This window comes from Histoplasma capsulatum, genomic scaffold, assembly GCF_000149585.1.
Source record: "Histoplasma capsulatum NAm1 scaffold_12 genomic scaffold, whole genome shotgun sequence".
NCBI classification, from domain to species: Eukaryota; Fungi; Ascomycota; class Eurotiomycetes; order Onygenales; family Ajellomycetaceae; genus Histoplasma; species Histoplasma mississippiense.
This window is the reverse complement of record NW_001813971.1, coordinates 832,968-856,588: the sequence shown is the minus strand read 5'-3', so window position 1 is coordinate 856,588 and position 23,621 is coordinate 832,968. Positions and strand designations below refer to the sequence as shown.

Here is a 23,621-nt window from a genome sequence, read left to right as displayed (position 1 = left end):
GAAGAGGCAACAAGTGTGAACAGGCAGATAAGGAACAATTCGAGATAGCAATCCCAGTGGTTGGCTATCGTCTCCATGACACCGCCCGCAGTGTAGTGTATGATGGAGATTCAAGAAGCTCTTCGTTCCAAGTGATCCATCATGTCGATGAGCGATCATGTAATCAGCCGCCAAGCATGATGCTCCACCATTGCGGCTAGTGGCCTCAAACCGTCGGAGGATTCTGAGACTCCAGACCAAACCGACCTCGCCCGCTGTCACCTCGCAACGACAACACCAGGGCTTGACTCCAGTGGGTATTTGGTCTTTGAAAGTTGATTTTACCCAGACGATGCCGCACTTTGCTTTTTCAACGATAGGAAGCATACCATGATCCCGCACTCCTCCGGACCCCCTTAAATATTATAACCTCCAAAAGAAAAGTTCTGCGCCTTGTAAGGGAACTCAGGGGCCTTCCGTCGTTCGGAGCTTCCCAGTTTCCACCACTTATTACAAGCCAGAAATGAGCGACGAGAAATCAAAATACGAATTCCTCCCCATCCCTACCTACGAAGAAGCCACTTCCTCCCGTCCCTCCTCCTCCCAATCTCGCCTCGGCTCAGAAGAAGTCAGTGACGATGCAGAAAGGCAGGGTCTCCTTAGCCGCGGCGCTGGCGAGCGTCAGGAGCCTAGATATCCGGGCAATTACCAACCCCCAACGGTAGAGTCTGCGCGGTCGAGCCTCGATTTCCTTCCGTCGTCAAATGGCAGTTCTGTTCGTGGCTCGACCGAAGAGCTGCGGCGCGAGCTGGAGCAGATGGATGTGGAAGAGCCTGACGAAAACTCCTCGTCGTCATCGTTTTCGAAACGATTTACACATTTCCGAAGGACGCTGTCGGCTATACATTTACCACTATGGAAATATGTGCCCAAGTTCAGCTTCGCCAAACCGCAGTTTCTGAGGGAGGTCGCGTCGCGGTTAGAGCATCAACATTGTATCATTATCTTGAGGATGATTGGATTGTTTATTGTCGTTACGATTGTATACTTTCTTATAGTTTCAGACGTGGTCAGCTTCACCCGCCCGATAAATCTAGGACAGATGTATGAGCCTGAATCCGTGCGGATATATGTCCAGAGCCATATCAACGAGTCGTACATCGCGGAGAATCTCGAGATGATAACAAAGTTCCCTCACGTTGCTGGAACGGAAGGGAATTATGTTTTGGCCCAATGGGTCGAGGATAAATTCAGGTCTGCATACATGGATGATGTTGCGATGGAACAATTCGATGTATATCTAAATTACCCCAAGGACGGTGGAAGAAGGGTCGCCATTGTAGATCCACCAGAGCTGGCTTGGGAGGCCAAACTTGATGAAGAACAATCTTACAAAGGTCCGCCCAGAAAGCAATATCCCGTATTTCACGGGCATTCGAAATCTGGAAACGTCACGGGCCCTCTAATATATGCGAACTATGGTTCCCCAGAAGATTTCAAGGCATTAGCTGATATGGGTGTGAAACTGGAAGGCTCCATTGTTCTGGTTCGATATTACGGCACACAGGGAGACAGAGCGCTGAAGGTAAAAGCAGCTGAGCTGGCTGGAGCTGCTGGATGCATCATTTATTCAGACCCTGCCCAGGATGGATTCCTTCTAGGCCCGGAGTGGCCTAACGGCCGGTACATGCCTAGTGATGGGGTACAGCGAGGAGGCGTGAGTATGATATCTTGGGTAGTTGGTGATGTATTGAGTCCGGGATTCGCGTCATCGCCTGGAGAAAAGAAAAGAATATCTCTAGATGACAGCCCTGCACTCCCTAAAATCCCCAGCATCCCCATCGCGTGGCGTGATGCCCAACCCCTGCTAAAAGCACTTCAAGGTCATGGTAAAAAAGTGCCCAAGGACTGGGTGGGCGGGGTTCCGGAAATTAGGGAGTGGTGGTCGGGAGACCCATCATCGCCAAAGGTCAACCTTGTCAACACCCAAGACGAGGTGGAGCGCCAACCCATATTCAATGTTATCGGCAAGATAATAGGGATAGAGCAAAACGAGAAAAAGATCATCGTTGGCAGCCATCGCGATGCATGGTGCTTTGGAGCTGCAGATCCGGGAAGCGGAACTGCAGTCCTTCTCGAGGTGGCTAGGGTGTTCGGATTGCTACGTTCCCACGGCTGGCGACCATTAAGAACTATTGAGTTCGCGAGTTGGGATGGGGGGGAATATAACCTGATCGGATCCACGGAACATGTGGAAAAGGAAGCCGACGAGCTCCGTCGAAACGGCTTTGCCTACCTAAATGTCAATGTTGCAGTTTCGGGTAACAAATTCCGCGCCGCAGCGTCCCCAGTCTTTGAGCGTGTTCTCCTTCGGATCCTCAAGCGGACCGCAGATCCAGTTACGCATCAAACTCTGCGGTCGCTCTGGGATCAACGAGGGTCCAAACTCGAAGTTCTTGGTGCAGGAAGTGACTACGTTGCCTTCCAAGATATTGCAGGCATGTCGAGCATAGATTTCGGCTTCACTGGCGACCCCTATCCTTATAACAGCTGCTACGACAATTTTGACTGGATGAGCCAGGTTGGCGACCCGGGCTTTCAATATCACAAGGTCCTGGGTCAGATATGGGCTCTACTCCTTCTCGAACTTTCTGATAATCCAATCTTCCCCTTTGACCTACAAAACTACGCCGATGCCGTTACGAAATACGTCTCTGATCTAGAGGAATACTCCAAATCCAAACATGTATATTCACGAGGAGCTCGAGCGCACGCCAAAACATCTGGTGACATCGACCAAAATTCCCATCCAAATGCGGTAAACATGCAACCGTTACATGATGCTGCAAAGACATTCCGTGAAAGGGCTGCCAGATTCCATCGGTGGGGCTATGGTTGGAATAGAACAGTCGCGTCTTCGGATGGCTATGAGAGCAATGTCATGGCCATTAAGCGGATGAGCTATAATAGCCACATGACTTATTTCGAAACCAACCTCTTGGATTTGGAAAATGATGGCGGAGTAAGTTTTTTTTTATATAAGAAAATTTTACGATTTAATATAATAAAATGTCCCTCTTTCATATGAAGCAATCCAAGCCGATGATGGAAAGTCGGGGAAGGAAAACCAAGTATAAAACTAACCATCTCGCTTTCTCTTTAGATCCCCAATCGAACACAATTCAAACATGTCATTTTTGGACCACAGGCATGGTCAGGTAATGACGAAACATCCTTCCCGGCAATCCGCGACGCGATCGATTCCGGTGATTGGATCGAGGCGCAGAAATGGATAGAAAAGATATCCAGGATCATAACAGACGCTAGTATTGCGCTGAATTGAAACGCATTCAGAAGCAAAGAGGTCGAGACAGGTGTAGCTCTTCACCCACCCACCTACCGTAACATACCTCCCCCCAACACAAGACAGGTAAATAATATCTCACGAGCCACAAACAAGCCAGACGTACCCATTTTTATGCACACATAAACCAGCCTCTCCCTTTAACCTAAAATCCATCCAGAAGTATACATATCCTCTCTAGTAGGTATCACATGCCTACCTGTCCGTCGGCTCACCCCTGACGCATATCTACTGCCGATTTACATTCATATATACCAAGTCCGTGCATCATCTTTTTCTTCTGTACATACTCTGCATGTATATACCTATACATCGTGCTTCAACTGCTGATAGCCTATTTTTCCTTTTGATTTTTCAATACCTGCTGCTGTGTCTTCTGAATCTGCTCTATCGCTTTTTTGTCTCTCCATCTTTCTGATTTTGTTTAAGAGATCCAAATCACTTTCCTCATTTGTTCCCCCTCCATCGTTTGTTTTATTTTATTTTTGCGTTATTTCCTTTGTTTTACTTACCTTTACATCACTGTTTTATCATTCATGGCATTGAGTTTTTTGCTTCGCACGTGTGAAATTTAAGCATCCCGATATTCAACGTATGTTCTCCATTTCTTTCTCCCCTAAGATGTTTTATTTTTTATTGCTTTTTCCCTCTGGTTTATTAAACATTCATATACCTTTTCTAACGATCTTGAATCTCCCTCATCTTGGATATGTGGCTGTTTCCATTGATAAACCTTCGCCAGGAGTTTTTCAATCGTCATTATCATTTTATTTGCCCTTGTGTATATACGAGGACACAATGCAAGCACCTAACTGCCTACACATGAATATCTCAAATTTTAGAGTAATTTTTCCAGCATGTGATAGCATCAAGTTAAGAATGAAAGCAGGATATCACTGACTGAATTATTATTGATCTATTAACTTTTTCCGCCGGTTAAGTGATGTCTATTATACAATTAAGTCCTCCGCCAATTAGTTATTCGCAACTAATATTATCAACTCAAAGGGGCGCTGGCCGTCCATCCATTCAGTCTCGGTTCCACACGTTCAGCCATTCTTGTCTGACGCGATCCAAGCAAGCCTTCGTTCACGAAAACGTCAAAGAATGGCGAATGAGAAGAAGCAAAAGAGGGTATAACATAAGAAGCACAACTGATCTCGCTCATGATAAGCCACAAATTGCAGACTGGAGATGGTATCATCCCATCCCATCCCATCCCAAAACCCCATCCGCTGGGCATCCAACCTTCATAGAATCGAAGGTGTTTTCCGGTTTTCAGGCTCTCTTTCCGCCGCAGGTGGATTTTGCTAGCATTTCGGGTATTGTGATTCGTGTAAAAAAGCAAGACTACCTCAGATTGAATCCGTTGGTGTCGCAGGCGCAGAGCAAAAAGATAGAAGAAAAGCAAAGTAAACGGGAAAACAGACAGAGCATGGCAATCGTGTAATAGGAGGCGCCACAGAAAAAATGACTGTTGAGAAAAACAGACAACCGGCTTATGACACCTGAAAACAGGTGAACTTGTTCTTATTCCCCCCCCTCCCTTTTTTTTTTTTTTTTTGTTTTCATTTTTTTATTTTCGTTTCTTTTTGGTTCTCATTCTTTCGCTAAACGAGCCCGAACTATGGAGAGTCAAACTTATTTCATTCATCGCCCCCCATTTTCAAGGCATTATTTCACAATTTTGTTAGGTGTCATTCTTTCTTCCCTTGCTTTTCTCCCAACTCAGGTTATTCGTAAATTGATAGATTGAGTTTAGGACTGGGAGGGGACAAATATGCGATCAAGGCGATGAATCAATGGATATCGATATATCTAGCTGGGAGGGAGATTTCTTAAGTCACCCTTGCCATCCTTGATCCAAGCCGGGTCGATCAGCCGTTCTCTCTCAGCGTATAGTTGCTTGTAAGCTCCTCGGATCGTCCCGTCGCTGACGTGAGCAACGCTGGAAATCTCTTTGGCGGTTTTTCCCTGTCCCATCAGGAAGGACGCCATGTAGATGGAAGCGGCCACAATCGAGAGTGGAGAGCGACCAGCAAGCTCACCGGTGGATGTAACTCGGTCAGCCAACGCAGACGACACGTTGGTGACTTGGAATGGAAGATCGAGAAGATTGCAAAACCGGTTGCAGAGATCGCTGGGTTTTGTTGATGTTGTGGCTGTATAGGTCTCATTGGGGTCCGGAACACCTATAATTTTCAGAGGGTTAGAATTAGAATTCTTAGTCAATGGTGCAAATGAGTTGTTGTGGCGGTCTGAGCTTACCCCCACTCGAGACTACGGAATTGATTCGCTCCAAGTTTTGAGCAGTGAAAAATTTCTCAAGAGCTTTGTAGATCCGCCCGATTTCCTTCTTGGTAACGCGCGTCACGGCAAATATCTCAGTGAAAGTTCGAGGAACTTTGCACTGCCGACAAGCAATGAATATGCACCCCGCGATGATCACATCCTGTGACTTGCCTTTGAATGCCTTTGCATCGTCCACTATCTTAAACAGATATTTGGCAGTGTCCGCCACATTTTTAGGGATATTAAATCCATCACAAAGTGCACCTATTTCCTTATAGGCAGCTAGCAAAGCCTTGTTGGTCTTCTCACTAGACATTTTATTTTGAGCCCGGTGCAACTCGCGGCTTCGAGATCCTCCAGCACCATATGAGATTTGGGTCTCAAGCTGGTTGCCATTCAACAGCGGATTCGCTGCATCTCCAACACGGGAAGGATCATCGTTATTTTGGTCATCATTCGAGAACGTACGCCATTCAGAGTGCTGATCAATCTCTCTATCTGCCAATACGAGGCCGCAGCTCCCGCAAATGGTCTCGTGGGAATCCGGGGTTACGAGATTGGGAGGAGTTTCCCTGCACTCGGGGCAAATCAAGTGAGCGGCGAGGTTTTCTTTCCACAATGTACCAGGTTCATTTCGATTCGCAGTCCCCAGAACGGTCATTTTCTTTCCCTTGGTAATTTTTTTTCCACTCAGTCGGTCGCTCTGGCGCCTTCTAATGGTTTTATAAGTAGCTGTGAGATTATGTTGTGATGCGTAAACACGTATAAACAACGGCGAATACAGTTTGGCGACTGCAATCGATCAAGGGCGCGATTGCCCAGAGAACTCGAGGAAAGAAGAAAAAGTGGACAGATGGCAAAATCTTTATCCAGATCTTGACATCTAGAAGAATGCGTCCACTATTACTTCACGATCACGTTAGCTTTTCATAAACGAACGTATCTTTACTGATGCTGATTCAGATATCATAATATTTGCAAGGCAGGCAGAGGTAGACATGAGTGTGGATTGCATTTTTTGACTTCATAAAAGAAGCAGCTGGATGCGGACAGCCACGCAACCCACAATGTAGCAAATCTTTCTCAGATTTACCTTTCACGAAACTGCTAAGAACTGTTCAAACCGCACAGAACAGTGCTCAAGCTCTCCGGCGCAAAAATCCCGGCGCTTCGAGATGAAGTCTTGAGGTACTCCAGCTGAGGCTTCCGTGGCGAGCCAGACTTCTAATAGTTCCCACGACGTTGAGTGAGGAGAAAGATCAGAGTTCACGACCGGTGCGGAAACAACGATTCCAGCTCTGGTTGATGCCCCAGAAACACTCCAGAAACACGTCCAAATCCAACTGCGATGTACTGGCGCTTGTAGCAGGTGGATGTCCACGGACGGAGACTCAGGCGTGGAAGAATCAAAGGTGGTTGCGAGATAGTTGTCAACTCTTGACCTGTGAAAGAGCAACGAGGCCCCATTTTATCTCAGTTCCTCAGCCACTTCGCTTCGTAAAATTATAAGCTAACTCCTTTTGACTTCTGCCAAGTGCTGAGATCTTCTGGACCAATCATAATCTACATGGCTTAAACTAGTCTTAATTAGGAAGGAGGAAAATTTTCCTTCGCGAAGCGTCTGAGAAAGAACGGTCGCGCGTTGTTAGTAACCCCGGGTCATTTTGAAGGGATGGCCAACTTTGCTCCATGCGCCAACTCCATCCTTATCAATTGACACAATTCGGCATAGTAAGAGAGATTTGTCTATCAAAAAGCTATAGAACACACTATTTTTTATTATGATAGGAGCCCTTTTGAGGTACGAACAACCGTGTCAAAAATGGTCACTTCGTGTTTTTTCACCAGAATGTATACTGATTTTTCAAAAATAATCTATAGATTCTCAACCACATATCCTATCAGCAAGATAAACATACTCGGATGCTCAGAATTAAGCCTAGAATGTCCGACTACCAACAAATAACATTCTCTTGATGATACTACCTCTCAGTCAGACCATCTGGTTTCTGTGGCACAAAGTAGGGTTATACCTTACACAGTGAACCCCTGCAAACCTCTGCGACCTCCCATAGGCTTCTATGAGCTCCTGATAAATATCTTCCAATTATTGAGAATCCTGTGAGATGGTTCGTGGCAAATCAGACCCCACACCGGACCGTCGGAAACGGCGAAGTCGACATCAAATACGGCACAGAAGGGCTGCACTGGCAGAGCCACAAGACATTGAAACAACATTATCACCTAGCGCTCTAGATGCTATATTAGTGATGGATATCCAAAGTATGCCTGAATTAATTGGGAAATACTCACATCCAGACCATGTTAAGCAGCAGTATGGTGTGATTGAGGCATGTCTGAAGCGGCTGCTAAGAGATGGAAAGCCAGAAAGTACCCTCTGTCCTCATCCAGAACAGGTCCGTACTATACGGCGATTAATATATGGATATGGTGACACTCTGTTTATTGCGCGGACTGGGTTTGGCAAAAGCCTTATTCTTCATTCCTATTCAATATTAACAGGAAGGATAACCATCCAACTTGTTCCATTGACTGGACTTGGTGAGCAGCAACAACGGGATATTGCTGAATTCCCAGGGGCACGGCCTTGTATGATCACTGCAGACTCCAAGAGAGCTGAACACTCATGGTTGCAGTCCATTCAACGGGGGTTATATACCCATGTTCTTCTCAGCCCAGAGCAGGCTCTCTCCAAGGTCTTTAAGGGAGCCTTGATGAAGCCTGACTTCCAAGCACGGATTGGACTTGTGGCTATTGATGAATGCCATCTTATACATCAGTGGAAGAACTTCCGTACACAATTTGCTATGCTGGGACAGTTAAGGCTCTTACTTCGTGAGGATATTGTCTGGTTTGGCTGTACAGCAACAGCCAGCAGTGCATGTGAGAAAGATATCCTATTGAATGGTGGATTCCGAGCAATTGGTAACAAGCCTTGTGAGACTGAGATAATCCGAACATCTATCGATCGACCTGATGTTTTTATTAGCATCCATCCTATTCCTCGAGGTCAATATCACTCCTTCCACCTGTTATTTTTCCTTATTAAGGATGCAATTGATGTGGATAAAAAGCCTGTACCACAACAGATTCCAAAAACTATTATCTTTATTGATAATATCCACCAGGTTTTTATAGCCGCTGACTGTCTCCGTAATCTCCTTATTGGACTCACCAGTCATTTAACAACAGGTGGTTATTCTACTGCTGGAGAACTATCTGTAAACCAGATTGTTCAGGTCTATACCTCACGGGTAACTTCAGGCGATCAGCATTCTCGGTTTAAAGAATTCATGAGGCCTAACTCCAGCATACGGCTCATGATAGCCACTACCTCTTTGGGCATGGGTGTAAATGTGCCGGACGTGAAACGAACTGTTGCATGGAGATTCCCAGTCAGCATGGATATAGCAGATATATGGCAGCGAATGGGGCGAGGGGGGAGAGGAAAAGGACAGACCAGTCATGCCTTTCTATTTCTGAATAGTACCTTTTCAATGTCGGCAATTTGGCTCATTAACGTATTTCCGTGCACATAGCTATGGCATATTCCAAAGCTTGACAGAGTCTCTACCACTCGGCGCTTGACACCAGATCCATGTAGATAAGCCGAGAATAAAGCAGCAAAGAAGTTGGAGGTCTTTAACGCATGAGAATGACATATTATACTGAGGATAACAAAGATTCGCCGGTTGACAGTTAACTTGTTGGCATTCCACGTATAACTTTGCCGTCCAGATCGAGAATTAACAAGAACCTTTGATAGAAGCATGTACCAGATTGGTGCCTGTTCCTGCATGTCCTTAAATGCTGAGTTGAAGTCCATCGTATTAAGATCCAAATCTGGAGAGAACCTGCCAAAGTATGGTGTTTTGATAAGTTCTCTCAGCTCTTCCTTAAGTTGTTGCTGTACCATCTCATGATTCTGAAGAAGGTTTGTCCGTAATACTGCACGATGTAATGCATTCCGTCGCTTTACACCAGTTGCATATCGTGATGCAGAGAGAATGTATTTATCGCTGACCCAGGCAGATATGAGACCTTCAATTCCCCAGCGTCTTTCAGCCATAAATTGTGTGAAATCCTGCAACCTGCTGATAGTGCCACGGTTGCGACGAGGGCCTTGTTTTTGAACATAGTATCGGCGTTGGGAAGGACTGTTGTTGGACTCATTGTCTAATCCAGAAGATTCCTCAGTATCATCCACTGTCTCATAACCATCATTGATGTCTGATGAAGGAGGAGGTGATGATAACTCAGAAGAGTATGCGCCGGACGTGAGGTCAAAGAGGCCAAATGAGGAGGTATTTTCAACTGGAGTTTCCATGCTGGTATTAGGCTGTGATAACTTTTAGGATAGTACAAGTTGTAGATAATATATAAAAGAATTGAATGGTATGGTTTTCAGTCAGAAAACCTGTGTGGTTGATGTCGATGTATGCCTTCGCAGATAGAGGATGAATTTGTATGGTGGAGATTTTCAGTATCACCAGAGGGGCGACCGTTCTTTCTCAGACTCTCTACGAGATATTTTTTGTTGCTTACGTTGCTGTGTTCTCATTGGTGTAGAAGTTAGCAGGACTTGGCAGGTATTCAAAGGAGTTAGTCTGTGGCTAGTTTGCAACGAAAATATCTTGAGAGAGGCTGAGGCACTGAGATAAGCCTCATTTAGGCAGATGGCGAAGAATATCACGTGATATACGATGAGTCAGCCGATTCATGCCAAACTCGATCCGGATCTTGACGAGAGCGACGAACCTGAAAGACCCGATATTCTCTTTCCGGGCAAAGCCACGATAAACAAAGTCTTGTCGTCTGCATCTTCCACATTCGTGATGATGTCTCAATCGCTTAGAGTATCGGTAAGAGGTCATTGACGCCCCCATACTACTGCCATTGAGTTCCTGCTGACTGATCTCTCCGCAGCGTTGTCTCCTGGCCCGAATGGGTCGACAACCTCTAACAGCCGCTCGTCGCACTTTCATCGCTACCCCCATTAGACAAGGTATATACATATATATCTCTACAGTTACATAGAGGAACCCCAGCTTAGAGGCGGGTTGGGTATATACTTGATGGCTGACTCGGAAAATTCTCGTACCTCTTTCCTAGCCGAGCTCGTGCAAGACATGTATCTCCGCGAGGTTCGTGCGTACAAGTTCCCGCCAAGTCAGCCCTCCGATGCCGATGCACACGTCCAGAAGTTCAGCGCTCCAAAGCCACCTCCATCCCCCGAGGAGGCCAACCTTGCCGCTGATCTGAAGGCATACGAGACACAGGAGGTTGAGGTGGAAGGTCAAGCGACCAGCAGCGAACCCGCCGTCGTCGAAGAGGATTGGTTTGAAGACGAAGACGAGGCGCCTGCTGCTCATTAAATTGGAGTACTGCCGTGGAAGAGAGGAACAATGAGCGCCCTTTTCAATAGACCTTGTGTATTTGTGAATGGACACCGAAAATCCTGTAAATCTATACATTTCAAAAAATATATTTTTTGTTTCCTTGCCCGATTTTTGTTATATGCTCCTTCTTATGAAATACCCCTGCTTGTGGGCTCAATGTGAGCTTGAACTGAACTTGCATTTTCAGAGCTTGGATTCCGCGTTCACTGGTTTCTAGGGGAACTGTCGCACAGAACAGAATATCTCGACTCCAGAATTTATCTGGACGGATATTACCATTTCTATAGCCAGCATGCAACTACTTTGAATATGTACAAGGGACTTTGCCATACAGGCATAAGCTCGAAAAAGTTTAGATGGACATTTGAAGGAGACTCAACTTTATTTGCGTGCATTGCTGGTCTTCCCGGACCCCGCCGCGACCATACGCTATCCAGAAACTACGCAGAAGTAAATGTATGTAATGAGAAGTCCAAGTGCCGTACATGGTCCATGCGTCGACAATGATACTGGGGGGCCATTTCACCTAGTTCACTTGGATATCGATTAGAATCATGGCAAGATATATGATGCAAAGGGTGGCGAGAAAATAGCATCAAAACATGGATTGCTGTATTCGAAAATACAGAGTCGATGCTTCATCAATCGCAACCAGTGTGCGGCAGGGCCCCGGATACTTTGTATGAAAGACATCAACCATATTTTTGCAGCACGAACCCCAGGAGCCCAGCGAGCTCTAAACAAGGAAATCGAACACCGCTTCCAAGATTTGACTCCGTGTGGCCGGCCTTATTTCGCTCTGTCATAGTGGTCATTTGTTTTTCAGACTGTCAGCCACCTCTTCAAAGGAGTTCTGGGCCTGGCTTTGTTGGCCTTGTTTTCTTTTTGAGCCGGCCCGTCCGTTGAACATCCGCAGGTGGGATGCCAGCGCAGTGCTTCATATCTGATCCGTATTCTCTCCGATCCAAATTTTTCTAATTATATAATCAGTGGTGCAAGAGCAACCGCTCGGGTATGATCATGCTTTAAGTTGAGAGCTTGTATATTTATTTAAGCTTTGCGAAGTCCCAAGGAGCAATTGAGACAAAATCGGGGCCTCCGGGCAAATCAGTGCGCTGAAAGAAACAAAACCAATGTCAGAAGCGACATCCGGTCTATAAATTGTATGGCAATTGTCGCCAACTATGCTGAGCCGACGACCATCTTCCTCTCTGTCTCCTGTCTAAGCCTTCGTTTGTGTTGCATTTAGTTCCAATTATTTGTTCGTTTTCACATCCTTTATTCCTGGCCCCTGTCTACAAGCACCCTGTAGATGAACATCCACCGCCATCGGTAGGCCGTCAGCGCACGGCGCAGGGAGGTTAGGTTGGTGGCGAAATATGTCGAAAACCAAGACACATCTGCGCTAAATAATAGTGTGGAGGAAGTAAAATTTCGATTGTCGAAACAGCAAGATCAAAAAGTCAAGAACATGATGACGCTTAGTTAGGCTCACACTGTGTCAAATCCTAAATTTAATGAATCCAGAGTAGACACTTAGTTCGTTGCTAGTAGGCAGGCGGTGCTCGGGCGGCTGAGGCTCAAACACGCCAAATGCCCACTTCGGACTGCCTCACACATCCGGCGTTCTTTAAGCGGACTCAGCATGCTCTGCTGGCCCCAGGGTGCGGACTGGACTCCCTGTCAAGCCTGTTTCTGCTTCGGAGCCTGCTTCTGCCTCTGCTTCTGCTTCTGCTCCTGCTCCTGCTCCTGCTCCTTCTTGTTCTTCCTCTCGTTTCTATTTCAACCTCGTTTTGCTCTTCTGTTGCCTCGCCCCTCGTTTGTTCCGTGTTCTTTTTTTTTCCATTGTTCGCCGCCTGCCGCTTTTTCTTTATACTCTGGTTCTCTTTATCTACTGGCTATAAGGCATCTTTGATACACGTCCACATCAGCCCTCTGGCTGCCCTTTCGTTAAATACTACTACTTTACTGCGTCCGCCCGCATGAGAATCGATCACCCCCATTTGACCCCCATCTCCCATATAGGCTTCGAGGTTATGAGTTTGAGTGGTACCGTACCCTCTTTCGCCTTCCGTGGTGAAAGTTGAACCAGAGCCAATATAACGGAAACTAATTTTCCCCTTCTTCTCTGTAGACCTTTTTACTTTTCCAAGCTGTCTCTTCGTCTAGCCTTACCTACACATTTCCTTTCGAGCCTCCATCTTTTACCGTTTCCTGTTCCAGAAGCGCGCTTCCTTCCAATCGACCCCCCAAACAGGAAACCTCTCCTTGCGCCTTGCCTAAGCTGAATCCCGAATCCCGAATCCCGCCAATGGTTTTAGCCTTATCGGTTTAAACAAGAAACCTTCTCGACAGAGAGCTGGCCTCTCCCCTGAAGCTGTATTCTGGACTCCTTGGTCTTAATACCTATACTTGCTCCGTTCAATTTCGGCCTTGTTCTCTCCTTTTGAGAGCATGCCTAGCTCTGCCACGGAGGTTCAACATGACGCTACTTCTCCCTTTTCCCGCTCCGCCAGCTATAACCACCTGCCTGCACGGGATTCCAACGTAAACCAAGTGGATGTGAAAAGGCCTTTTTCAGAGACGAATCTACTGCAGTCATCCGAGAAGCAAGTGAAGGCGGATCAGGGTAGCTTTAGAACTGGCAGGAAAGTTCTACGCCACGCTTCTATCCGCTTAGCAAATGGTAAACCAAAGGCAAAGGAGGTTATAACTTCATCTTTAGATGGAGATGACCAAGGCCCAACACAATTGTCATCTCACAAAGTCACTGAGAAGTCCTTGCCAATTGAACGGCCTTCCAAATCACGCTCCGTGTCAAGCACAATTGCGACCTTAGCTCGCAAGCCATGGATCTCCTCACGGTCTCCTTCTCCTTCAACACCCAGTGAAGTAAGAAGCAAGGGTGGAGCTTCTGCCAATACAATTGGCAATGGCACTTTAGGAAAAGACCCACATATAAATACAGAGCATGCGTCTACCCAAGGGGTCTCCATTCGGGATATGCATCGGCGAAGGAGTGTTCTCGTCAAAGGCAGCTGGATATCGGAAACCCCTGGAACCAAGCTAAAATCTGATGATCCTGCCAGCTCCCAAAAACATCCGCCCATTCCCTCGCTACGCGGGAGAGCTTCATCGGACAGGCTCTTCGCCTCTTCCGCAGGGCCAAATGAATATATTCCTTCTGTCCCAAGGAGGCGTACTGGCCAATTGCCCCAACTCAATGTAAACCCGCCGCAAAAGAAGGACGAGCTTTGGTCCGTCTTTAGGGGTATCGATGCTGACTACCAAAAGTAAGTCATGCGGACTAAGCGGAAACAGAATAATGGCAGCTAACAGAGTCTAGATTCTCTTCGAAAAGTAGTTCTCTCAAGGCCAACGTCCTTCGCTCATCCCTGCTTCCCTTTCTTTCACGCTACGCCAATCACCAATCCATCCAATTTCTCCGACCTGAAGACCTCGATAGACGTATAAATATCTTGAATAAATGGTGGACGGGACTCCTCGAGGTCCTCAATGGGAGAACTAGCCAGTCTTTAAGCGGAGTCGATAGACCAGTATTTTTAGAAGCCATTGTTGGCATCATGATCAGGCCAGAATGGCGTATTCCAACCTTACATACATCATCATCATCATCTTCTACACTTACGGCTCTCAACGTTCGAACCCCAATTTCCAGCTCTAACACATCCCTTGAATCAACCGGGACAGATTTTCTCATCGAATCTATACACCACAACATCCGGAACATCTTCGCTCAAAATCTCCTATCGCAAATCGGATATTGCGTTGACAAATTGTCAATGAGACAAACCCCTGCAAGTCTTGTAACTTTTGCTGGTAAAACATGCACTTATGCGTTCTTTTTTTGCCCCGGTGTTGCGGACATTCTTGTGCGACTGTGGACCACCAACCCCGATACTCTCCGAAGGGTTTTAAGTGGATTCAACGTGGACAGAAACGCTAAGGCTGACGTTGAAACATCTGACCACATCGCGTCGTATTTCCCAGTAGCGCTGCGATCCTTATGCTTCAGGTCTCACGCCGCTACTGTCCGTTGTCTTCGGCGAAAGGCGCCTCCACCTCTGGGTGCGGCCAATGTTAATTGGTCAGGTCCATGGGTTTCCCGTTGGTCAGGGAGAGATACTGACCTTTTTTTCGTTTTTGCTAAGTATTTCCACATCTTGGTTGCGGAACTTTTACCCTCTGGATGCGAAAGGTCGAAATATGTCTTCGTTCCAGGACTTCTTTCTGTTCATGCGCAGATATTGACTGTTATGGAACATACTCTCAACAAACAGTCAACTGCTTCATCTGTGGATGATATTCATGGAATAACCTCAACAACATTTGAAGATTTCATCGATGGCACAGATGCTTCCGCTTCCGCCATACCATTGGGAACTGCAAATTCGCTGCGTGTCATGTCCGAAAATCGTCTCATTCTACTACTAAAGGACATTGTCACAGATCGGTCCCTTGAGTTATTTATAAAGCAAATGTTTGTGGAAAACTTTTGTGCAATCCTAAAGGTCGCCACCAAGAAACTGTCTCTCTTCGATCATAACGCATGCTTTGTTTTATTAGATTTCGTAGAGGAGCTCGTTTCAGTTATCCCACCATATTGCGAATCAACCCAGCAACCAGACTTACTAGACTGGAAGTTTTGGTTAGATGTCTGCAAGCGAATGATGGAAAGTAACAACTCACTCACAGAAGTGAGGGCTTTCTCTTTCATTTATGCTACTTGGAATGAGATAAACAAGCTTGATGAGAGAAAAGAAGCGTTGTGCTTGGGAATAATCTTGCACGAAACCTATTTCTACAGGTACTTTAATCATTGGAGCCCGATGGTACGCGCCTATTTCCACAGACTGCTATGCTGGCGGTTGGCCCGGTGTGAAGGGAAACCTTCTGCACAAGACTTGTAAGTAGTCGTGAAAAATGCCAAGTCACTGGATGGATGGGTGAGCTGGTTGCTAAATGTCTTTTACCATCTAGACGTATATACAGTGCTCTGTTGGATAGGCTCACTGGGATCTGGAACTACTTCCTTCTCTGCCAATCAAAGGCTGAGAAGGATCTCATCCCGCCGCTATCGACGGCACCTTGCAGCCCAGCGCCTGGGCGTCGAATTCTTATCATTAGGAATGACTACCAGCCCTCCTCTTTATTTGTCTGTTTGGACAACATCATCCCGGCAACTTCTTCCAGCCTGCCCTCAGCGTACAAAAGCCATGGTTCTATGACAGTCCTCGAGCCCAATACTTCGTGTTCCGAGTCACCCACCACATCTGGTAAAAGGAGATGGAAGGCACTGAAAACTATATTCACCGGCTCCTCGAATGTGAAACCAGGGGAGGTAACTCCAACGAAGAGTACCCATGATGAGAGCGAACACGGTGCAAACGACGCCTCAAACTTTGGGGATGCTGTTTCATCTGGACATGGAAACCCACAACCACCGACGAAGAACCAACCAAAATACACCTTCAGGTTCTCCCTTCAGTGGAACGATCGTGGTAGATGGCCCTCCAAGAACAGACGGTTATTCCCACCTTCCCTACCTCTTCCCGCCCAGCTTTTCCTCCAATCTCTTCGATCAAAAGACGCAAAACAAATTGACTCAGCCGATGGATCCTCCAAGTCTCTCTCCGGATCCAACTCTGACGACAGCTCAGACAGCGAAGGTGCAGAGATAAACTCCATCTCCAAGACAACAGCAACAACTACAACCACCGCAGCTTCCAGCCTTACCCAGACCTCTACCATCGGCCACACTGCTTCCGCTACCACTCTAACTCCCAATCCAAAGCCTAACCTTTCTGTCTTCACCGCATTCGAAACGCACCCAGATTTGGACGGGGAATTTCAATACCAATATCAATATCACCCCCTCGCACCGAGTAAATATGCCGGCCGCGCGCTGGCGGAGTGGGCAATGGTTGTTTGCGAGTGTGACAATTTCTTCGCACGACGACGTGATGAGGGAGTTCCGAGCGACGATGCGGTCGAAATCCCGATTCTGGGCGTCGAGAGCTTCCGAAAATGAAAACTAATAATGATGTAATAGAAAAATATAGTTTTTTCGTTACTTTCTCTTTCCTCTCGCTCTCTATCTCTCAAAACACACACACACCGGCATCACCCCAACTTCTTTCTCTTTCCCTTTTTGCGACGGAGGTCATAATCGCTGTACAGCATCAATATCTGGACATAGGTATATATACACACACTTCTCCTACTTAATTTTTGTCATCAGGTTGGTGATATCCGGTATTTCACACTCTACGGCAGATAAAACAACAACTTTCTTTTTCGATTACTTTTACCTTCACTTCTTTCTTTTTCGATTTTGAAGCAAACTCCCATCCTCCCTTGTTCTTTATCTGGGGCTTGCTTCTGTTGATAAAAATTTTTCTACATTGTTTGCCTCCTTATTTTTCTTTCCTAATATGCCATGCGAGGCAAGGCACGGGTCTTGGCGCGGCGTTAATCAATTTGTGTTTCATATCTTATTTAGATGGAATGGGGGACTTGTTTTTGCCGCTCGCTCCCCAACAGTTTTCAGCACGTCTGCAAAAATCCTACATAGTACATACCATTCATCATAGTGTTATTCTGTTCTGGTTCGTTCTTTTCTCTATTAAGGGCTGGTTCATTGGTGGGATGTATCGCATGCATTGCTGGTGTAGCATCGTCTCTCTTCATTCTGTCGATTCGTTTTTCGTTCTATGATCATTAGGATGATGGTGATAATGGTGATAATTGCCATATAGTGGACGTGGCGCTCATGCGTGTGCTTGTTTTATGAGTGAGTGTAGGGTGTGATTTTCAATACATGCACGAGAATGCATTTATTGGTTCGAGCAGATTCGAGCATAATTAAATCAAGATGATTTCACGGTCCTCATCCCTTCTTTATTATATATCTACCTAAGTCAGGCCTCACATGCCTTGGATTTTTGCAAAGATAGCGATGGATTGGGGCTTGGGTGGTTTTGCGATTTTCTCCCTCGCCTAACGTTCTGCTCCGTGTATCTATATAATTACAAATATTACATTTTAACCCAGTTTATCATCCATTGAGAAATATGGTTTATTCTAAGTCAGTTAACTACAGTGAGTGAGTGGCATAGCGATTATCTCGGGTTCTAGTTGAAGTGGACGTGGTTAGATCTGGAAAATGAAAAGCTTTCTTTCTAACCCGGGCATCAAACCCTTGGTTAGAAAACCTACTCTCATCCTGATTAGAATAATCAATCTGATTACCTTACAAATCCAAATCGTGTTCAACTAGACAGTCCCAGGGAACAGTGCTCATCATCTAGATCAAACATCTATGACTTCTCAGCAACATTCATCGGCAGAGGGTATCAACTAGATAGATATTCTGCTAAAAATGACTTTCAATGATTTGTATATACTTACATCTACATACTGTAAGAATAACATATGAAGTAAAATTACAATATCAAAGAATTATTGAAAGGTTCTAGAGAAAAAAAAAAAAAAAAAAGATAAAAAAGCTAAACTCTTATCAAAAGCTAATCATGTTGATGCTCAGTATTTGTTGTGATTTCCAGGCTTCTCTCCAGTTGGAACGTGGGTAGTAGAAATGGAACATAACGACAGCAAATGACGGGCATAAATATGGCTAGAACTAGATGAGACAAGACGTAGATAGAGCTTTAACCCGAGTTTTAATCCTTTTCCTCCCTTTTTTTTTTATTTTATTTATTTTATTTTTTTAAAGGACCCTGCGATCCTTTGGCGTTGTAATTACTAAATAGAGGTTGGCGGGAGCTAGCTATGATCTGAATTGCCGTGATGAGAGCCGGGTTTCCAACCATGTTCAACTACGTGCCTGGATAATTGCTGCTCTACGGACTGGAAATGATGAATAATCCCACGAATGACATCTGTAGGCAAGCGGGAGAGAATAGGAGTAAAAGCTATATTTAAGAGAGAGAGAGAGAGAGAGAGAGAGAGAGAGAGAGAGAGTGTGTGTGTGTGTGTGTGTGTTTGTGTGTGTGTGTAGAATACACCCAACCACAGGCTTGCAAAACTTTGTTAGGGTAGTTATATCAACGAGAGAAACAAATCGACGATGTGCATCTAGAGCACAATATTTCAACACTTCCGCTTCCCAGGTTGTTTCTTTCCCCCTCCCTCTCTTGCTGGAAGTATTCAAATTTCAGCTTGAATGATAGAATCCAACACAAGCAAAGAAGCAGGCCAAGTCCGCCAAAAAGAAGGAAGCATGAGAACCATAAATGATCGTTATATAGAGAAAGTTTATCCAAATCCCAACTAATCTACAACTCCCGCCTCCTTTGATTACAAAGCAGTACCGACAGGATCTATAAAGTTTTCGATGTTTCTTTCTCCAATGATTCCGTCGGTTCAGAGCTTTGCTCAACAACCTCCTTATCTGGCCCAGTTACAAGCGGTCCATCATCACTGGCTTCTATCTCCGCTTCGACAAATGTTGCTGGTGGTGGCGCTTCTAAACCATTATCTAGGCACGATGTTGGTGAGGTGGGCATTGGGTTTCGCGATACCGACGACGAGGTCGTTGCGGAGTCGACAACAGCAGGAGCAAGGTCACCGGATTCTTCTGTCGTAATTGGTGTGGATGTCGTCTCGGGAGAAGCATCCGTATCTGTAGCAGTAACTCCGCGTAAAGGAGAAGCCTGGTTCGAACTCTCGCTAAGCCTTGGCTCCAGATTTGCGGCAGAAGGAAAATCCGGTGGTGATATGGATTTAGCCTTGGCGGGAGGTGTGTTGCCAACCATGAGAATTCCATCTCCACCTATTTGCCATACATTCCAGGGGTCCACGATTTTGACCGTGGGAGCGGCAGGCATTTTAATGGGTTCTGCGACGGGTACAGCAGCAGGAACGGCGGGCTTTCTTCTAGCTGGTCCCCTCGCTCGGCCTTTTCTAGCATCGCTCAGAGGCACTTTCTCAACAGGCTCTTCGGGTTCGGGTTTCTTCCCTTGAGGCTTGGGGCCTTGAGGTCCCAACTTCAGCTGGCCCTCCAATTGCGAGAGAAAGCCAGCCTTTAAGGCAGCGATCTTGGACCCCCCAGGTCGAGAGGGGATAGGAGGCTTTGCCTTTACAACTGTAGGTGCTGTGGTATCAACAGAACCGGTAGATGTCGTTTTTGTTAGGTTTTCGTTGGAATTGTGCGATAGTGTTTTTGCTGGTCGTACAGGGACTTGAGGTTTTGGACGATTAGGGATCGTAGGCGGTTTTCTAGTCTCGGTCGGGCTTGTTACGCTTCCTTCTACTGGGCGTATCGGTTTTGAAAAAAGCCGTGCAGGAGAAGTAGGTGTTGCGGGTTTTGTTGGACTTTCAGGTGAAGTTGCTGTCGTCACCTCCTGTGGAGTCTGGACTGTTGTGACGAGTCGTTGACTGTCAGGAACATCCTCCCAAATATCCTTACTTGGGAAACGCTGTTTGCACTCCGAAATGGATGTCTTTTCATCCTCAAGGTGGCTTTGTTCATTCGATGGGGATATAGGACTTGGTGCAGCCCCATGCTTGCTCTGCAAAGTTTGATGCTCTGGCCGTTCCAATGGGGACTTCTCCTCATTACCGACATGTTCACTTGGAACATCTAGAGTTGAGACTGTAGCTTCCAGTTGTAAGCATTCCGGAGCATCTTCCCAAATATCCTTACTCGGGAATCTATGTGGCATAGGTTGACGTTTAAATCGCTCTGTAGATGCAGTTATTTTCGCCTCCTCATCGTCGTCTGGGAATAGTGGTTCATATTCTCGAACGTCTTCAAGTTCTGTATGCATTTCCTCGCGTTCCTCACTTCGTGAGCCAAACCTCACCCTGCTTGACACTGCACCATGGGTAAGGGATGGCTGGCTACTCGGACGACTTTCAGTGCGGCTGTGTGATCGATTTTGACCCCGAAGCGTGGGAGAGCCGTGCTCGAAAGTGGGCGAGATGGCAGGTGGTAAATGCTCTGCACCTGGTTCGATTTCGTCTGCTGCAAGCACAGGGGCATCATTTGGACCCTCTTCGGCCCAACTAGGCTCCTCCAATGACTGGGTGCCATGTGGTTTATGGTCCTCTAGTGCGGGGGCAAAGCCATCAGGGTGATGTTGGCGATGAAGCGGCTCATCGATATGGATTACTTTCTCTTTCTCCTGAAGACCTGCTCGTGGAACACTACATTTAGTATCTGCTGCTGTTGTAACAATAGATTCCTTAAGGGGGTTCTCTGCTGAGTCCTGTGACTGATGATACTCACCCTTGGACGAAGCAGATTCAGGAGGTGCAGACGCAAGCCGAGAAGCAAGTTCGTCGGTCGCCATGTATGCCAGCTCTTCCTGGGGTATGCCTGGAACGTTCGCATGAGTTGCTATAAAGAGTTAGATTCACTTCCTAATATCAAGAGTGCGTATAATTCTTCTAACTGAATCGTATCTTACCCAAACCAAGACCTGTGCTCGCGGATGTCTTTACAATCCTATTCAAATCATCACCGCTTAAAGCCCACTCAGGCCGTTCATGCCCTAGGCCTGGTCCATACAGGCCCTGTTCTTCGCGTGCCAGTTCATCAGGGTGTTTGTCGTACCAAGCTCTTTCAAAATTGCCAGTCGGGTGAACTCCATGGCCGTGAAGCCCATAACTACCCGGTGGAAGGGAGTTTTCTCGACTACTTTTAGGACGCTGGTGGATGTTCCCGGCTCGCTGTTGCCCACCGCTACTTACTCCGTGGTGATGCCCTTCATCACAATACGGAGATGGCGACGGGGCCTGCACATCGCCTGCGTTAGGGTCCATTGGTACACGCTGGCCAATTTCAGGGATACCTCCTTCCTCTCCATACTGTATGGATGTCCTACGGTTTGTTGAAGAAAAAGAGGATACCTGTTGAGACAGGCTAGGCATTAAATTTCCGGACCCCGGGCGATCCATATCATCGAGGTCAGGGGAGGATGTAGCATTCCCAAAACCCGCGGCGGCAGCCTGTTGTGGGCTGGTTCTGGTGACGGCCCGCACCTGCGCTTCAGCGCTGGAAGATGGCAATGATGGCTTCGGAGCGTGAAGATGTAGGTCGCGATTCACATTTCGTGTTTCCACAGGAGGGTCGTGGCTTTCCTCCTTGTTCTCCATGCTTGCATTTTGGTAATCTAGGCCCTCATATTCCATCCCTTCCTGACCAACCGACGGCAGAGCAACACTCGGAGGACGAGCGGGGGTATTGGAAGCATCGCTAGAATGTTGATTTCTCGTACTCGACCCAGCTGGCAATTCGTTTAATGGTGACGGAGCATAGCCATCGTGATTAGGGGACACAGAGCGACCGACGCGGCGGCTGTTTGGGCGCGGAGGCACTTTTGGCATTTGAGACGATACGGTATTTGGAGACCGTGATGGACGCGGAGGAACTATTGGAACTGTTTTCGTCGACATCGCGTCTTACCGGTTGGATAGTAGCGAACGGTCAGATAAAAGGTAACTGAGCTGCTGATCCTAATTAGTTTCTGGGCTTTTGAGAAAGCAGTTGAAGCAAGATAGAGAAGTATGCTGCTCTTCGAAAAGAAGGAAACAAAACAAATGAAGAACCTGGTTAAGTCTCTCCGCCTAACCTGAAACCCCTCCCCTGTAGGCCTTGTATCCTCTGCCTGTTTTCTTACTTTCTTAAATATGTTGATTTTGCTCGCAAATGGTTTTTCTTTTACCTGCGAAGCCATATCCTTTTTATTGCCTCCATTCCTCATCTTCGCTCGAGAATTTACATAAGCCCTCCTTCATCTCCGTTTGCTTCAACAACCCAAAGTAATTGGGTGATGAAGAAGCTCATGTATGACTCGGTCAAAGGGAGGGGCATGAAACCTCGACTGAGCAATCAAGGCATGCATCCAGGCGTTGCAGAATCAATAATGTGGGGAACAGCAATCATACTTAACAAACAAGGGGGATGGAATAAGAAGAGGGATAGATAGCGGGAACGTTCTGTTCAATTGGTTTGCACAACCTCAACACAGGGAAGCTGAGAGCGAGGATTTTTGTGATAGATACTGTGGGCGCATTGCTTACCTTTGTCGGTCTCTGGGCTAAATTCTATCCCTCATCAACGTAAGTATCAGCTCAACAGGTAGTTGACCCAGTTTAGAGGGTGTAGGAGAGCGAGCGGGACGAGCTCAATCAAAGTCCAAGGAGATGGAACCCAACGTGCAAAAAACAGTAATATCGGCTCGTAAATGGGAGAATATATATTTCTTCTTAGCATTAGCTGGATGTTTATATAGAGAGTACGGAGTAGAGCGAAGTTGAATTGGAGACAGTGTCTGGATTTCGAGAATTGCTGGAATGGGGTTGGATGCGGCTTTTTCTCTGCCACAGCCTTGGTATTAATACCCACTGCCCAAAACAGCCAACATGACGTCCCTGGTCGCGCTTTACCAAGGCACCTGACTCCGTATGTGGCTACTGGCCATTGGTTGTAATTTATCTCCGTATATGGCGGTAATAATTACCAACTAACGGGCTATCCGTATGAAAGGTCGTGTGCCGGCGTACGATTGGTTGTCGCG

The 23,621-nt window shown here is 46.5% G+C and overlaps 6 protein-coding genes across 6 annotated transcripts; 3 read left to right on the top strand and 3 right to left on the bottom strand.

Moving 5' to 3' along the window:
* Window positions 1-502: 502 nt before the first annotated feature.
* On the top strand, window positions 503-3,322 carry HCAG_08804 (conserved hypothetical protein; the record flags this gene model as incomplete). The annotated part of the gene is made up of 2 exons (XM_001536432.1): window positions 503-3,001; window positions 3,143-3,322. 2 exons carry the CDS (start codon window positions 503-505, stop codon window positions 3,320-3,322), a joined length of 2,679 nt encoding a protein of 892 aa, XP_001536482.1.
* A 1,839-nt stretch (window positions 3,323-5,161) lies between these two features.
* On the bottom strand, window positions 5,162-6,296 carry HCAG_08803 (transcription initiation factor IIB; the record flags this gene model as incomplete). The annotated part of the gene is made up of 2 exons (XM_001536431.1): window positions 5,162-5,535; window positions 5,612-6,296. 2 exons carry the CDS (start codon window positions 6,294-6,296, stop codon window positions 5,162-5,164), a joined length of 1,059 nt encoding a protein of 352 aa, XP_001536481.1.
* Window positions 6,297-8,653: 2,357 nt separating this feature from the next.
* On the bottom strand, window positions 8,654-9,983 carry HCAG_08802 (predicted protein; the record flags this gene model as incomplete). Its single annotated transcript, XM_001536430.1, has 4 exons — window positions 8,654-8,685; window positions 8,972-9,031; window positions 9,117-9,129; window positions 9,231-9,983. 4 exons carry the CDS (start codon window positions 9,981-9,983, stop codon window positions 8,654-8,656), a joined length of 858 nt encoding a protein of 285 aa, XP_001536480.1.
* Window positions 9,984-10,359: 376 nt separating this feature from the next.
* On the top strand, window positions 10,360-11,031 carry HCAG_08801 (predicted protein; the record flags this gene model as incomplete). Its single annotated transcript, XM_001536429.1, has 3 exons — window positions 10,360-10,518; window positions 10,583-10,661; window positions 10,769-11,031. 3 exons carry the CDS (start codon window positions 10,360-10,362, stop codon window positions 11,029-11,031), a joined length of 501 nt encoding a protein of 166 aa, XP_001536479.1.
* A 2,478-nt stretch (window positions 11,032-13,509) lies between these two features.
* HCAG_08800 (predicted protein) lies at window positions 13,510-17,107 on the top strand (the record flags this gene model as incomplete). Its single annotated transcript, XM_001536428.1, has 3 exons — window positions 13,510-14,348; window positions 14,420-15,982; window positions 16,069-17,107. The coding sequence occupies 3 exons, from the start codon at window positions 13,510-13,512 to the stop codon at window positions 17,105-17,107; spliced, it is 3,441 nt and encodes a 1,146-aa protein (XP_001536478.1).
* A 2,311-nt stretch (window positions 17,108-19,418) lies between these two features.
* On the bottom strand, window positions 19,419-22,428 carry HCAG_08799 (predicted protein; the record flags this gene model as incomplete). The annotated part of the gene is made up of 3 exons (XM_001536427.1): window positions 19,419-20,680; window positions 20,744-21,439; window positions 21,510-22,428. The coding sequence occupies 3 exons, from the start codon at window positions 22,426-22,428 to the stop codon at window positions 19,419-19,421; spliced, it is 2,877 nt and encodes a 958-aa protein (XP_001536477.1).
* Window positions 22,429-23,621: the final 1,193 nt, after the last annotated feature.